This window comes from Rana temporaria, chromosome 3 (assembly GCF_905171775.1).
Source record: "Rana temporaria chromosome 3, aRanTem1.1, whole genome shotgun sequence".
Taxonomy (NCBI): Eukaryota; Metazoa; Chordata; class Amphibia; order Anura; family Ranidae; genus Rana; species Rana temporaria.
This window is the reverse complement of record NC_053491.1, coordinates 479,845,407-479,860,921: the sequence shown is the minus strand read 5'-3', so window position 1 is coordinate 479,860,921 and position 15,515 is coordinate 479,845,407. Positions and strand designations below refer to the sequence as shown.

At 47.4% G+C, this 15,515-nt stretch overlaps 1 protein-coding gene across 1 annotated transcript in view; it reads left to right on the top strand.

Moving 5' to 3' along the window:
* The window catches only part of LOC120930786 (calmodulin-binding transcription activator 2-like), a 146,213-nt gene that overhangs the window by 4,520 nt on the left and 126,178 nt on the right, over positions 1–15,515 (top strand). Inside the window, exon 2 of the mRNA XM_040341958.1 lies at positions 8,433–8,534. Within this exon, the coding sequence (XP_040197892.1) occupies positions 8,504–8,534 (31 nt within the window). The 5' untranslated portion in view covers positions 8,433–8,503. The remainder of the gene's footprint in view (positions 1–8,432; positions 8,535–15,515) is intronic.

Genomic DNA, 15,515 nt, shown 5'->3' with positions numbered 1-15,515 from the left:
CTTGGATAGTCGGGAACTTGGCCAAGGGTCAGAGAAGGTAGTGGACTTGGATAGTCGGAAACAAAGCCAAGGGTCAGAGAAGGTAGTGGACTTGGATAGTCGGGAACTTGGCCAAGGGTCAGAGAAGGTAGTGGACTTGGATAGTCGGGAACTTGGCCAAGGGTCAGAGAAGGTAGTGGACTTGGATAGTCGGGAACTTGGCCAAGGGTCAGGGCTAGTAGCAGACTCGGCCTGAAGTCGGTATGTGGGTATCTATGGTGGAATGTCTGTACGGCGATCAGCAGCAAGCCTGTAAAGGCGTTGCTCAGGCAACGAGCCGAGAGCTGCGCCGAGTTTAAATAGACAAGGCAGGAGAAGTGAGCCTTTCCAGTTGGCTGCAGCCAGACGGGAAGGAAAAGGTCTCCGCTCTGATTGGCTGCAGCGTGACTAACAGACCCCTGGCTAGGAAGGAAGGAAGCCTGGAAGGTTGAGGTCTCCTCGTTGCCATGTCCTGTGTGCAGACAATGATTAATGTCTCGGGGAAGGAAGAGTGATCATGAAATGTGTGCTGTCCATAGTGCTGATCCTGTCGTTGTCTCAGGGGCCCAACCTGGAGACTGTGGGGGGGCCAAATGCTCTACTTGACCACTTTTTTTTTGTGGCCCCTCGGTGGGTTGTGGTGCTTTTATAGGCCGGTGCAGGAAGAATATTCTAGTGGTGAATGGTTTTGGTTTCTGTGCAGTGATTGGCAGTTCTCTCCCTGAGATCTTTCATAATGGATCTTCTGAAAGAAAACCTCGAATGTGGCCTGAGTGATAAATATGGAATTGGTGATCTGCAATGGCCGTGATCTCTAACAGTCTCCGGTCTGATTGGCTACTGAAGCATGCCCAGTCTGATCGTTTCTTATACCCTCACCGGCCACTTTATTAGGTACACCTTGCTAGTCCCGGGTTGGACCCCCTTTATTGGGTACACCTTGCTAGTCCTGGGTTGGACCCCCTTTATTGGGTACACCTTGCTAGTCCTGGGTTGGACCTCCTTTATTGGGTACACCTTGCTAGTCCCGGGTTGGACCCCATTTATTGGGTACACCTTGCTAGTCCCAGGTTGGACCCCCTTTATTAGGTCCTTCTTGCTAGTCCCAGGTTGGACCCCCTTTATTAGGTCCTTCTTGCTAGTCCCAGGTTGGACCCCTTTTATTGGGTACACCTTGCTAGTCCCAGGTTGGACCCCTTTTATTGGGTACACCTTACTAGTCCCGGGTTGGACCCCCTTTATTAGGTACACCTTGCTAGTCCCGGGTTGGACCCCCTTTATTGGGTACACCTTGCTAGTCCCGGGTTGGACCCCCTTTATTGGGTACACCTTGCTAGTCCTGGGTTGGACCCCCTTTATTGGGTACACCTTGCTAGTCCTGGGTTGGACCTCCTTTATTGGGTACACCTTGCTAGTCCCGGGTTGGACCCCATTTATTGGGTACACCTTGCTAGTCCCAGGTTGGACCCCCTTTATTAGGTCCTTCTTGCTAGTCCCAGGTTGGACCCCCTTTATTAGGTCCTTCTTGCTAGTCCCAGGTTGGACCCCTTTTATTGGGTACACCTTGCTAGTCCCAGGTTGGACCCCTTTTATTGGGTACACCTTACTAGTCCCGGGTTGGACCCCCTTTATTAGGTACACCTTGCTAGTCCCGGGTTGGACCCCCTTTATTGGGTACACCTTGCTAGTCCCGGGTTGGACCCCCTTTATTGGGTACACCTTGCTAGTCCTGGGTTGGACCCCCTTTATTGGGTACACCTTGCTAGTCCTGGGTTGGACCTCCTTTATTGGGTACACCTTGCTAGTCCCGGGTTGGACCCCCTTTATTGGGTACACCTTGCTAGTCCTGGGTTGGACCCCCTTTTTTGGGTACACCTTGCTAGTCCCGGGTTGGACCCCCTTTATTGGGTACACCTTGCTAGTCCTGGGTTGGACCCCCTTTATTGGGTACACCTTGCTAGTCCTGGGTTGGACCTCCTTTATTGGGTACACCTTGCTAGTCCCAGGTTGGACCCCCTTTATTAGGTCCTTGCTAGTCCCGGGTTGGACCCCCTTTATTAGGTCCTTCTTGCTAGTCCCGGGTTGGACCCCCTTTATTAGGTCCTTCTTGCTAGTCCCGGATTGGACCCCCTTTATTAGGTCCACCTTGCTAGTCCCAGGTTGGACCCCTTTTATTGGGTACACCTTACTAGTCCTGGGTTGGACCCCCTTTATTAGGTACACCTTGCTAGTCCCGGGTTGGACCCCCTTTATTGGGTACACCTTGCTAGTCCCGGGTTGGACCCCCTTTATTGGGTACACCTTGCTAGTCCTGGGTTGGACCCCCTTTATTGGGTACACCTTGCTAGTCCTGGGTTGGACCTCCTTTATTGGGTACACCTTGCTAGTCCCGGGTTGGACCCCCTTTATTGGGTACACCTTGCTAGTCCTGGGTTGGACCCCCTTTTTTGGGTACACCTTGCTAGTCCCGGGTTGGACCCCCTTTATTGGGTACACCTTGCTAGTCCTGGGTTGGACCCCCTTTATTGGGTACACCTTGCTAGTCCTGGGTTGGACCTCCTTTATTGGGTACACCTTGCTAGTCCCAGGTTGGACCCCCTTTATTAGGTCCTTGCTAGTCCCGGGTTGGACCCCCTTTATTAGGTCCTTCTTGCTAGTCCCGGGTTGGACCCCCTTTATTAGGTCCTTCTTGCTAGTCCCGGATTGGACCCCCTTTATTAGGTCCACCTTGCTAGTCCCGGGTTGGACCCCCTTTATTAGGTACACCTTGCTAGTCCCGGGTTGGACCCCCTTTATTAGGTACACCTTGCTAGTCCCGGGTTGGACCCCCTTTATTAGGTACACCTTGCTAGTCCCGGGTTGGACCTCCTTTTGCCTTCAGAACTCCCTTTGTTCTTCATGGCATAGATACAACAAGGTGTTGGAAACGTTCCTCAGAGATTTTGGTCCATAGTGACATCATAGCATCACACAGTTGCTGCAGATTTGTTGGCTGCACATTCACGATGAGACTCTCCCGTTCCACCACATCCCAAAGGTGCTCTATTGGATGAGGTGTGGAGGCCATTGGAGTACAGAGACCTCATTGTCCTGTAGTGAGATGATTGGAGCTTTGTGACATGGTGACATTATCCTGGTGGAAGGAGCCATCAGAAGAAAATAATAATAAATGAACATTTGTTTTAACTGCAAAATGATATAATGCATTTATAATTGATATTATTGAACAAAAAAGGTGAACTTTTCCTTTAACCCCTTCATTACCGGGCACTTCAACCCCCATCCTGCCCAGACCAATTTTCAGCTTTCAGCGCTGACGCATTTTGAATGACAATATCGCGGTCATACAACACTGTACCCAAATTATATTATAATTTTTTTCCTACAAATTGAGCTTTCTTTTGGTGGTATTTGATCATCTCTGCGATTTTTTTTTTTTTTTTTTTTTTTGATTTTTTTTTGCGCTATAAACAAAAATAGACAAAATTGAAAAAAAAAAAAAAACACAATATTTTTTTACTTTTTGTTATAATATCCCAATTTTTTATTTTTTAATATTTTTTTCCTCAGTTTAGGCCGATGCGTATTCTTCTACATATTTTTGTTAAAAAAAAAATTGCAATAAGCGTTTATTGATTGGTTTGCGCAAAAGTTATAGCGCCTACAAAATAGGGGATAGTTTTATGATTTTAATTTTTTTTATAATAGTAATGGCGGCGATCTGCGTTTTTTTTTGTCAGGCCTGCGATATTGCGGTGGACGTATCGGACACTTTTGACACAATTTTGGGACCATTCACAATTATACAGCGATCAGTGCTATAAATATGCACTAATTACTGTATAAATGTGACTGGCAGGGAAGGGGTTAACACTAGGAGGTGAGGAAGGGGTTAAATGTATTCCCTGGGTGTGTTCTAACTGTGTGTGGAGGGGGACTGACTGGGGGAGGTGACCGATCTGTGTCCCTATGTACGAGGGACACAGATCGGTCTCCTCTCTCCCTGATAGGACGTGGAGCTCTGTGTTTACACACAGAGCTCCATGTCCCTGCTGTTATTGCCGATCGCGGGTACCTGGCGGACATCGCGGCCGCCAGGCACGCGCTTCGGCATATCAGCGATGCACCGGACACAGTGTTTCCCCACTGCGCGCCCGGGGAATGCACATAAATGGACGTCCACCCGGCACTTGAGAGCCGCGCTGTGGACGTCTTTCGTCTATAGCGCGGCTCTCAAGTTGTTAAAAAGAGCAAAAAAAAACCAAAAACAATAAAAAAGAGAGCAGCATTTCTCACCAATAGAGGGTTACTAACCACTTCCCGTCCGCAGTACGTTATGACGTCTTTGACTTTCAGTGGGGATATCTAAATGATGGGTGCAGCTGCAGGCTTCGTTCAGATATCATTATTTTCTGTGCACCATAAAAATGATCATAGCGGCAGTTCCACCGCTTGATCGTTCTTATAGGTTGTGGGAAGGGACGCCCCCCCCCCCTCCCACCGCCGCCATCTGGGGCTTCTCCAGGCTCTCCCGGGCCATCGGGGACCCGTGCCGCCGGATGACGACCATAGAGATTTCCGGTGACTAGATGGTCACCAGTCCTCTCTACGACCGTCGGAGGACAGGGCGTGACGTTATGACGTCACGTCCAGGTCGCGGATGTAAACAAAGCTGTGATCGCGGCTGTCAGCATGAGATCAGTGAATTTTTTTTTTTTTTTTTTTCTTGATCTCATGCTTTCCAGCTTGGAGGAGAGATGTGGGATCTTATTGACCCCACACCTCTCCATAAAGAGGACCGGTCACAATAGATTCCTATTACAAGGGATGTTTATATTCCTTGTAATGGGCATAAAAGTGATAATTTTTTTTTTTAAAAAGTGTAAAAAAAATTATTAAAAAAAAAAATTTAACGCCCCTGTACCTGCGCTCAGAAGCGAACACACACACAAGTCCCGCCCACATATGTAAACACCAATCAAACCACACATGTGAGGTATCGCCGCGTGCGTTGGAGTGAGAGCAACAATTCTAGCCCTAGACCTCTTCAGTAACTCTAAACTGGTAATCTGTAAAAAAATAAAAAAATAAAATAAAATGAAAGTGTCCCCTATGAAGATTTTTAAGTAATGAAGTTTGGCGCCATTCTACGAGTGTTGCGCAATTTTAAAGCGTGACATGTTGAGTATCTGTTTTACTCGCCGTAACATCATCTTTCATATTGTATAAAAAAATTGGGCTAACTACTGTTTTTTATTTTTTAATTCATGAAACAGTTTTTTTCCCCCCAAAAAAAGGCGTTTGAAATTTTTCTGCGCAAATACCATGTGAGATAAAAAGTTGCAACGACCGCCATTTTATTCCCTAGGGTGTCTGCTAAAAAAAAAAACGTATATAATGTTTGGGGGTTCTGAGTAATTTTCTAGCAAAAAACAATGATTTGTACATTTAGGAGAGAAGTGCCAGAATATGCCCGGTAGGGAAGTGGTTAATAAACTTCATGACGGAGCCCCTATCGGGAAGCAGTTGGGTGATTCCAGGCTCTATTGATCCCCTGAATAGCAGAAGTCATCAGATTAGTGACACATGACGGAGTCCTCCCCTCCCCCAGGAACGTTCTCAGTGCAGCCGATCAATCGGAACAATGATTATGCTTGAAGGTTTTCAATCGCGATTTCCTAAATATTGTATCTATACACCTACAGCGGTTGACTTTTTTTTTTTTTTTGCTAGAGCTCCACTTTAAGCCTTAAAAAAAAAAAAAAAAAAGTTACCATGCACAGCTTCAGAAAATTTTGCCATCTCCAGTATTAGTAAATTACCCCCCCCCCCCCCAGTGTGTCCCAGGAATGTTGTGTATGAAATCAGAATTGTTGAGTTTATTCTTTTTACAGTAAAAGAAAAGGTTTCCCAGGGCAATGAGGTGCCTCCCTGAGCTGCTTCTCCATTCCCGGGACGTTCCTGGGATATCAACATCACATATCCCAATTGCTGTTTATGAAAGGATCAGTGGGAGGGGGGGCAAGTCATTGGTAGACGTCTGCATAAACATGGAAAAGACCGCCTCCTCTTGATGACATCACAGAGGAATATAGCAGTTGGGGGGGGGGGGGACCTCATAGGTGATCCACTGGGTGGGTAAGTATCTGAAATGAGGATAAGCCAGCATTGGGGGGGGGGGGGGGGGGTTGCCTGAAAAAGATCCTTGTGTTTTTTTTTCATTTCCGTCGTAGTCTTTTTTTTCTTTTCCTTCCTTGTCTCCTTCTCTTTTCCTTCCTTGTCTCCTTCTTCTCTTTTCCTTCCTTGTCTCCTTCTTCTCTTTTCCTTCCTTGTCTCCTTCTTCTCTTTTCCTTCCTTGTCTCCTTCTTCTCTTTTCCTTCCTTGTCTCCTTCTTCTCTTTTCCTTCCTTTTCTCTTTTTTCTCTTTTCCTTCCTTGTCTCCTTCTTCTCTTTTCCTTCCTTGTCTCCTTCTTCTCTTTTCCTTCCTTGTCTCCTTCTTCTCTTTTCCTTCCTTGTCTCCTTCTTCTCTTTTCCTTCCTTGTCTCCTTCTTCTCTTTTCCTTCCTTGTCTCCTTCTTCTCTTTTCCTTCCTTGTCTCCTTCTTCTCTTTTCCTTCCTTGTCTCCTTCTTCTCTTTTCCTTCCTTGTCTCCTTCTTCTCTTTTCCTTCCTTGTCTCCTTCTTCTCTTTTCCTTCCTTGTCTCCTTCTTCTCTTTTCCTTCCTTGTCTCCTTCTTCTCTTTTCCTTCCTTGTCTCCTTCTTCTCTTTTCCTTCCTTGTCTCCTTCTTCTCTTTTCCTTCCTTGTCTCCTTCTTCTCTTTTCCTTCCTTGTCTCCTTCTTCTCTTTTCCTTCCTTGTCTCCTTCTTCTCTTTTCCTTCCTTGTCTCCTTCTTCTCTTTTCCTTCCTTGTTTCCTTCTTCTCTTTTCCTTCCTTGTCTCCTTCTTCTCTTTTCCTTCCTTGTCTCCTTCTTCTCTTTTCCTTCCTTGTCTCCTTCTTCTCTTTTCCTTCCTTGTCTCCTTCTTCTCTTTTCCTTCCTTGTCTCCTTCTTCTCTTTTCCTTCCTTGTCTCCTTCTTCTCTTTTCCTTCCTTTGTCTCCTTCTTCTCTTTTCCTTCCTTGTCTCCTTCTTCTCTTTTCCTTCCTTTGTCTCCTTCTTCTCTTTTCCTTCCTTTGTCTCCTTCTTCTCTTTTCCTTCCTTTGTCTCCTTCTTCTCTTTTCCTTCCTTTGTCTCCTTCTTCTCTTTTCCTTCCTTTGTCTCCTTCTTCTCTTTTCCTTTTCCTTCCTTTGTCTCCTTCTTCTCTTTTCCTTTTCCTTCCTTTGTCTCCTTCTTCTCTTTTCCTTTTCCTTCCTTTGTCTCCTTCTTCTCTTTTCCTTTTCCTTCCTTTGTCTCCTTCTTCTCTTTTCCTTTTCCTTCCTTTGTCTCCTTCTTCTCTTTTCCTTTTCCTTCCTTTGTCTCCTTCTTCTCTTTTCCTTTTCCTTCCTTTGTCTCCTTCTTCTCTTTTCCTTTTCCTTCCTTGTCTCCTTCTTCTCTTTTCCTTTTCCTTCCTTGTCTCCTTCTTCTCTTTTCCTTTTCCTTCCTTGTCTCTTTTTTTTCGTCTTCCGTCCTTTTTTACTTCTCCACTTTCTCGTCAAAGATACCCCAAGTCTCTCCTCTACTTTTTTTTTTAGAAGCAAAAGAAGAAAAAACAAGCTTTTGCTTTTAAATAAAAAAACAAACAAAAAACTTTTGTTTGGCCCAGGAACCGAAAGTGACGTCAGACTTCGCTCCAGTCCTCCAAGGACATTATTATTAAGGTACTTGTATAGCGCTGTCAATTTACGCAGCGCTTTACATATACATTGTACATTCACATCAATCCCTACCCTCAAGGAGCTTAGGTCCCTGACTTACATTCATATACTAGACACCAATTTTAGACAGAAGCCAATTAACCTAGCAGTATGTCTTTGGAGTGACATAGAGATGAGTGGCAGCCATCTTGGCCTCAATTGTCTCCATGCCCAGCTAAGGGCCACATCGGATCGCTCCTGGGTTTCACCGATCCGTTAGGTAAGACTGGGAAGTTACGGGATTGGCGCCCCTTCTAAAAGTGATACCACGGCAAATCGCGCCCGTGGGACCACTTTTATCTTGGAGAATCGCCCATAGTAATAAAACGATACCAGGGATATGGCAGCTACCTGCTACTGTAACGTCAAAGTAATTATGTTTTTCCACTATGGGCTGGTCGTCAAGCGGTTAATGCAGAAAATGGGGTATGGTAGAAAAAAACCTTCACACACAAATAAATATGGCATTTGAACCCTTCCTTGCTGTGTAGAAAATTAAAAACCATTTTGAGAGTCTGGAAATATTAAATATCTTCTCCACAGCTCCAGTGTCCTCTTCTAACAGATCTCTTATTCTCTTCCTCCGACAGAGCTCTGGAAATTGGGATAACCTGCGGCCGAACAACTCTTCTCCGCTCCCCGAGATGTCCAACTATTTACAATGAACAGCAAGGATTGCGCCGAGCTCTCAGGTGAGACCGCAGTGCCGTGTGCCTCGGGTAGGTTTCCCTCCACGCCGCTTGTGACGGGTGACATGACTGGTCCTTGGCGGGATCCTAGGAAATCTCCTAAACCTTGTGACGGGTGACGTCGCTGGTCCTTGGCGGGATCCTAGGAAATCTCCTAAACCTTGTGACGGGTGACGTCACTGGTCCTTGGCGGGATCCTAGGAAATCTCCTAAACCTTGTGATGGGTGACGTCGCTGGTCCTTGGCGGGATCCTAGGAAATCTCCTAAACCTTGTGACGGGTGCCGTCGCTGGTCCTTGGCGGGATCCTAGGAAATCTCCTAAACCTTGTGACGGGTGACGTCACTGGTCCTTGGCGGGATCCTGGGAAATCTCCTAAACCTTGTGATGGGTGACGTCACTGGTCCTTGGCGGGATCCTAGGAAATCTCCTAAACCTTGTGACGGGTGACGTCGCTGGTCCTTGGCGGGATCCTGGGAAATCGCCTAAACCTTGTGATGGGTGACGTCACTGGTCCTTGGCGGGATCCTTGGAAATCTCCTAAACCTTGTGACGGGTGACGTCACTGGTCCTTGGCGGGATCCTGGGAAATCTCCTAAACCTTGTGACGGGTGACGTCGCTGGTCCTTGGCGGGATCCTAGGAAATCTCCTAAACCTTGTGATGGGTGACGTCGCTGGTCCTTGGCGGGATCCTTGGAAATCTCCTAAACCTTGTGACGGGTGACGTCGCTGGTCCTTGGCGGGATCCTAGGAAATCTCCTAAACCTTGTGACGGGTGACGTCGCTGGTCCTTGGCGGGATCCTGGGAAATCTCCTAAACCTTGTGATGGGTGACGTCACTGGTCCTTGGCGGGATCCTTGGAAATCTCCTAAACCTTGTGACGGGTGACGTCACTGGTCCTTGGCGGGATCCTGGGAAATCTCCTAAACCTTGTGACGGGTGACGTCACTGGTCCTTGGCGGGATCCTAGGAAATCTCCTAAACCTTGTGAGGGTGTACGCTACTCTACAGAGCAGGAGATACTCGCAGGATTTTGGGGTTCTCGCTTTTCCAGGATTACCTGACGCAACCTTGAAAATGTAAACCCCATGATTGGGATTTTTAAGGCAATTAATTAGAATTCAGATTTTTTTTTAATATTTTCCATTGTTCATGATTTTTTTTTTTTTTTTTTTTGAATAAAGTATTGTAAATTTTAAAAACAATTGTTCATCTTTACACAATATTTCATCAACCGCATATAATAATAAAAAAAAAATCGGAGCATTTTGAAGTGGTATTCCCCAGCTATTTGCTCTTCCACCATAAATTGTACAAGTCCAGATGGTTTCCAGTAGGTGGGGATAGGCAACGCGTTTCAAAGTATGTAATCTTCAGGGAAAATACCACTTCTGAAATACAGAGTAAATATGTTTTAGCATAGCTATCCCCACTTACTGGCAACCATCTTGACTTGTACAATTGATGGCGGAAGAGAAAGTAGCCGGACAATACCACTTCAAAATGCTCTTTTTTTTTTTTTTTTCTGTATCCACTTAAAGGAGTTCTCTAAGCTAAAACTTTTAACCCCCGCTGTGCCCGGGCTGTAAAACTATACAAAATAAACTTTCACTTACCTGCCTACGATCCCCCGTTGTTCCGATATCGCCGTCCCGTTCTCCGGTCCCGGTCTCTTCCACTTCCTGCGGGTCGGTGACTCACAGTGCGCTCAGCCTATCAGCGGCCGCAGCAATGCCCCTTCGCGGCATTTTTTCACACAAATAGAGCTTTCTTTTGGTGGTTTTTGATCACCTCTGCGTTTTTTATTTTTTGCGCTATAAACAAAAATAGAGCGACAATTATGAAAAAAAATTCAATATTTTTTTTACTGTTTTTTTTTTAAATCAATATCCCCAAACAATATATAAAACATTTTTTTTTTCTTTAGTTTAGGCCGATGCGTTTTCTTCTATATATTTTTGGTAAAAAAAATCGCAATAAGCGTTTATCGATCGGTTTGCGCAAAATTTATAGCGTTTACAAAATAGGGGATAGTTTTATTAAAGTGGAGGTTCACCTGGAAATGTACATTTCTTTATCGTACATCACGGGACACAGAGCGGCATTCATTACTATATGGGTTATATGGAGTACCTTCAGGTGTTGACACTGGCAATCTTCAAACAGGAAATGCCCCTCCCTATATAACCCCCTCCCATAGGAGGAGTACCTCAGTTTTTACGCCAGTGTCTTAGGTGTTGGTCATGGTTTAGCTTGCCTCCACATCCTTGGGATTAAGGTGGGCTAACCGGTTCTGTCCAAAGGCCTCAGTGCTAAAGTGGTCAGTAACCGGACCCCAAACCATTGGGGTATAGCCCATAATGCTTTCTGTCACAGAGAGCTGGACCCTGGGCCCAGAACCTAGAAACCTTTGGGGGCCTAATGTTTCTGTTGCCAGGGTGCTATATGGGCCCAGGACAGTGGATCCTTCATAGGAACCCAGGGCCTGAAGGTCTAGACGCCCCACGGAGATGGGGGAAGATTGGACCTCTTGCTGTGCAAAGTCCTGCGGCATGGAGCAGGTAAGTGAAGGGGAAACTTGCGGAACTTGGTTCGCAGCAGGTTTTGTCTGGGGGAAGGTCACAGCGGGACATGCCTATGGTTTATGCGCTGCATCTGGCAAGGTGAGTCACATATCTTAAAGATAGGATGACTATATATGTGTATAATCCCCATAATTGTGACCTCCCTGGTAGTATTGCAACTGGTGCTAGTAGCATTGAAAAGGGCCTGTGTGTATAGTGACAATTCTCTTTAAGAGAAGCCCCTGGGAATCTATTGAGGTTTCTTATGTAAAGGGAGTGAATGCTCTTACCTGCAAGCCTGCTCAGAGAGGTCCAGGCGGTTGCTGCAGACAGATAAGTGCCGCTCTGTGGATCCTGGCCTGTACGGCAGGATCAGCCTCTGACCTCCTCGTGTGGGCCTCCCCCCCCCCCCCCCCGCGGCGGGCGCGCGCGCGCGTCCCCGTGATATGGGCGCAATTTCGCGCCGTTTTTCTGAAGGGGAAGGGCGGGCCCGTAGGTAAAAGGAAGGGGCGGCCCTTCCAAAAGAGTTCCCAGCTCAGTGATGTGTTGGAACTGAGAGAGGAAGGACAGAACGGCAGAGTGGGGCGCCGAGGACACACAGTGGCCAAAGAAAAGTATTACAGTCTTCAAACAGACTGTCTTTCACCCTAAAGATAGGGTTTCTTTTTTCTTTTTCTTTTCAGCAGTTTTTATTGGCAAATACTACTAAGGGGGACAGAATGGTTTTTCTTTCTTTGGTTTAAAAAAAAAAAAAAAAAAAAGCCAAGATTAATAAGGAAAGGCATTTTTTCCCCAGAAAGGGTTTGTGGGCAACAACTATTTATTTTCCCAAAACACCATTAAGTAGCGGGCGTACCTCGGTATTGTACCATGGCATCTGGTTCGGAGGGTACAAAAGGTGGGGATTCCCCCAGAGGGTCCGGGGTCTCGGACAAAGTCTTACCGCTACTTTCCCCAGAAGGAGCCTTGGTGAGACCATCGGGATCTGGGGCTGGAGCTGACACGGGTCAGTCCAACCCTAGGATGGTCACGGACGAGGTACTGTCCACCTCTCTAAAGGAGATGGAAAAAAGAATGGAAAAAATGATAGCCAAGGCTATGCGGGGCAGAAAACGGAATAGATCTCCGTCGCCCGAGCGTGAACCCTCAGACGAGGAGGTCCCTTCCGCAGAGGAATGGGAAGACCTCTTGGACAAGGACCAAGTAGGTTCAGGGATCGAGGATCCGGGTACGGAGGAGTCTGGCGCAGCCTCCCAAGGGGAGAGCTGGTGGGTTCAAGTTTTAACAGACTTGGTCCATAGGACGTTTAACTTGCCAGTACCAGATCTCCAAGTATCAACGGTCTCAGCTTTAGGCTCACTAAGAGCGCCTCAAACCAATGCGGTTTTTCCGATCCATCCTCTACTAGAGGAAGTTATGTTCCAAGATTGGGCCAAGCCAGATAGAATCTTTGTACCACCAAAGAGATTCTCTGCCTTATATCCTATGGAAGAGAAATTTTCCAAGAGATGGGCAGCCCCGGCTGTAGACGCAGCCATCTCATGTGTTAACAAGTCTTTAACATGCCCTGTAGAAAACATACAGGTGTTCAAGGATCCGGTTGATAAACGCTTGGAAACGCTACTGAAAACCTCCTTCACTACTGCAAGGGCAGTAGTGCAGCCAGCTGTGGCTGCAATTGGGGTTGCGCAAGCATTATCGGATCAAGCTAAGCAGATGCTTAAACTTATTCCTGCCCAGCAGGCAGAAGAATTTTCGGACGTCCCTAGGGCCATACGATTTACGGTAGATGCGATTAAGGATTCGATCCAGCAAGCGTCACGCCTATCATTATCCCTTATCCATATGAGAAGACTCTTATGGTTAAAGAGCTGGGAGGCAGAGCCCCCATGCAAGAAGCTCCTGGTAGGGTTTCCCTTCCATGGAGGACGACTCTTCGGAGAAGACCTGGACAAATACATCCAGACCATTTCAAGCGGAAAAAGTACTCTTTTGCCCACCAAGAGGAAGTTTCGGGGGCCTGCGTTTAAACGACAGTACTCCCCTGGGCAGGGGCCCTCCAATACCAAACAGTATCGACGGCCTCCTGCGAAAGCAAATTTTAACAAATCGCAGGGACAGGCCGGCGCAGGCAAGAAGCAGTGGTTTCGCAAGCCAGCAAAGCCAGCCCCCAAGCCGGCCTTATGAAGGGGCGCCCCCACCCTCGAAGGTGGGGGGAAGACTGCGTCTCTTTACAGAGGTTTGGGAGGCCAGCATTCCCGACAAATGGGTACGGTCCTCCGTGGCTACAGGCTACAAACTAGACTTCCTAAAGTTTCCTCCTCCTCATTTTCAGGAGTCAAGAGTACCAAACGATCCGAAGAAGGGAGCCGCATTAATAGCGGCATTGAATCATCTACTCTCTCAGGAGGTAATAGTAGAGGTACCAGTCCAAGAACAGGGGCTAGGTTTCTACTCCAACCTATTCATTATCCCAAAGCCCAACGGCGATGTCAGGCCAATTTTGGACTTAAAAATGGTAAATGCATACCTAAAGGTCCGCTCATTTCGGATGGAATCCGTGCGGTCAGCAGTTGCCGCACTTCAGAAGGACGATTTTATGGCATCCATAGACATAAAGGATGCTTACCTTCATGTTCCAGTTTACCAGCCACATCAAAGATTTCTACGCTTCTCGGTGGCTCTACGTCATTTCCAATTCATGGCGCTTCCCTTCGGGTTAGCTACGGCCCCCCGGGTGTTCACGAAGGTCCTAGCTCCAATCCTAGCCAATCTAAGGATTCAAGGGGTCACAATCCTAGCATACCTGGACGACCTCCTAGTCATAGATCACTCGTCTCCTGGCTTGAAACAAGCAGTGGCCCTCACAGTCCAGTACCTCGAGAGGTTTGGCTGGGTCCTAAATCGAGAAAAATCAGTATTCCAGCCCACAAGGCAGTTGGAATATCTCGGCATGAGATTAGACACAGAACAACAGAGGGTGTTTCTGCCTCTGATAAAAGTCAAAGCCATCAAGGAATTAATTCTACTGGTTCTAAGCAAGAAGGAACCAACTGTTCGCCTATGTATGAGGTTACTAGGCAAGATGGTGGCCACATTCGAGGCGGTACCGTACGCCCAGAGCCACACTCGCATCCTCCAGGCAGCCATCCTGTCAGCCTGGAGCAGGAGGCCACAGGCCTTAGATATCCCTTTGCCGCTCTCATCAAGAGTCCGACAAAGTCTGTGTTGGTGGTTAGACCCTCAGAATCTACTGAAGGGGAAGTCTTTCAGCCCAGTGGCTTGGAAGATAGTAACCACAGACGCCAGCCTAACAGGCTGGGGAGCAATTTTGGATGGTTGCACTCGCCAAGGCACTTGGGCAAAGCCAGAGAAGCAATTGCCCATCAACATCTTGGAGCTCAGAGCAGCTCGACTAGCCCTCAGGGCTTGGACGTCCAAGTTGCAGGGGTTCCCGGTGAGAATTCAATCGGACAATGCCACAGCAGTGGCATACATAAATCACCAAGGGGGAACCAAGAGTCAAGCCGCTCAGAGAGAGGTGAGCTTGATTCTCCTATGGGCAGAAGCTCATGTGCCCTGCATATCGGCGATATTTATTCCAGGAGTGGACAACCTTCAGGCGGACTTTTTAAGTCGCCAGACTCTGTTGCCGGGGGAATGGTCTCTACATCCACAGGTCTTTCAGACACTCTGCCAGAGATGGGGAGTGCCGGACGTGGACGTCATGGCATCAAGACTCAACAAGAAACTAGACAGGTTCATATCCCGCTCAAGGGATCCGATGGCCTGCGGAACCGATGCGCTGGTTTGCCCTTGGCATCAGTTCAGACTACTTTATGTATTTCCCCCGCTCCAGTTACTACCCCGCCTGCTGCGCAGGATCAGGGTGGAGCACATACCAGTCATCCTGGTAGCTCCAGCATGGCCCAGAAGGGCATGGTATTCACTAATCCTAAAGATGGTAGTGGGAGACCCTTGGACTCTTCCTCTACGGCCAGACCTGCTATCGCAGGGTCCGATCCTCCACCCTGCCTTACGGCATCTAAATTTGACGGCCTGGAAGCTGAATCCCTGATTCTCAGGGGTAGAGGTCTGTCTCAGAAGGTAATCTCTACCCTAATCAGAGCCAGGAAACCGGTCTCTAGGGTGATTTATTACAGGGTCTGGAAGGCCTATGTAGGCTGGTGTGAGTCCAAGCGATGGCTTTCTCGCAAATTCACCATTGATAGAGTTTTAAGTTTTCTCCAGCTAGGAGAGGATAAAGGATTGGCATTAAGCACAATCAAAGGACAGATTTCTGCTCTGTCAGTGTGGTTTCAGCGGCCGCTGGCCACCCACTCGCTGGTTAAGACCTTCCTTCAAGGGGTCTTACGTATTAAACCTCCAGTTAAATCCCCGCTTTGCCCGTGGGATTTA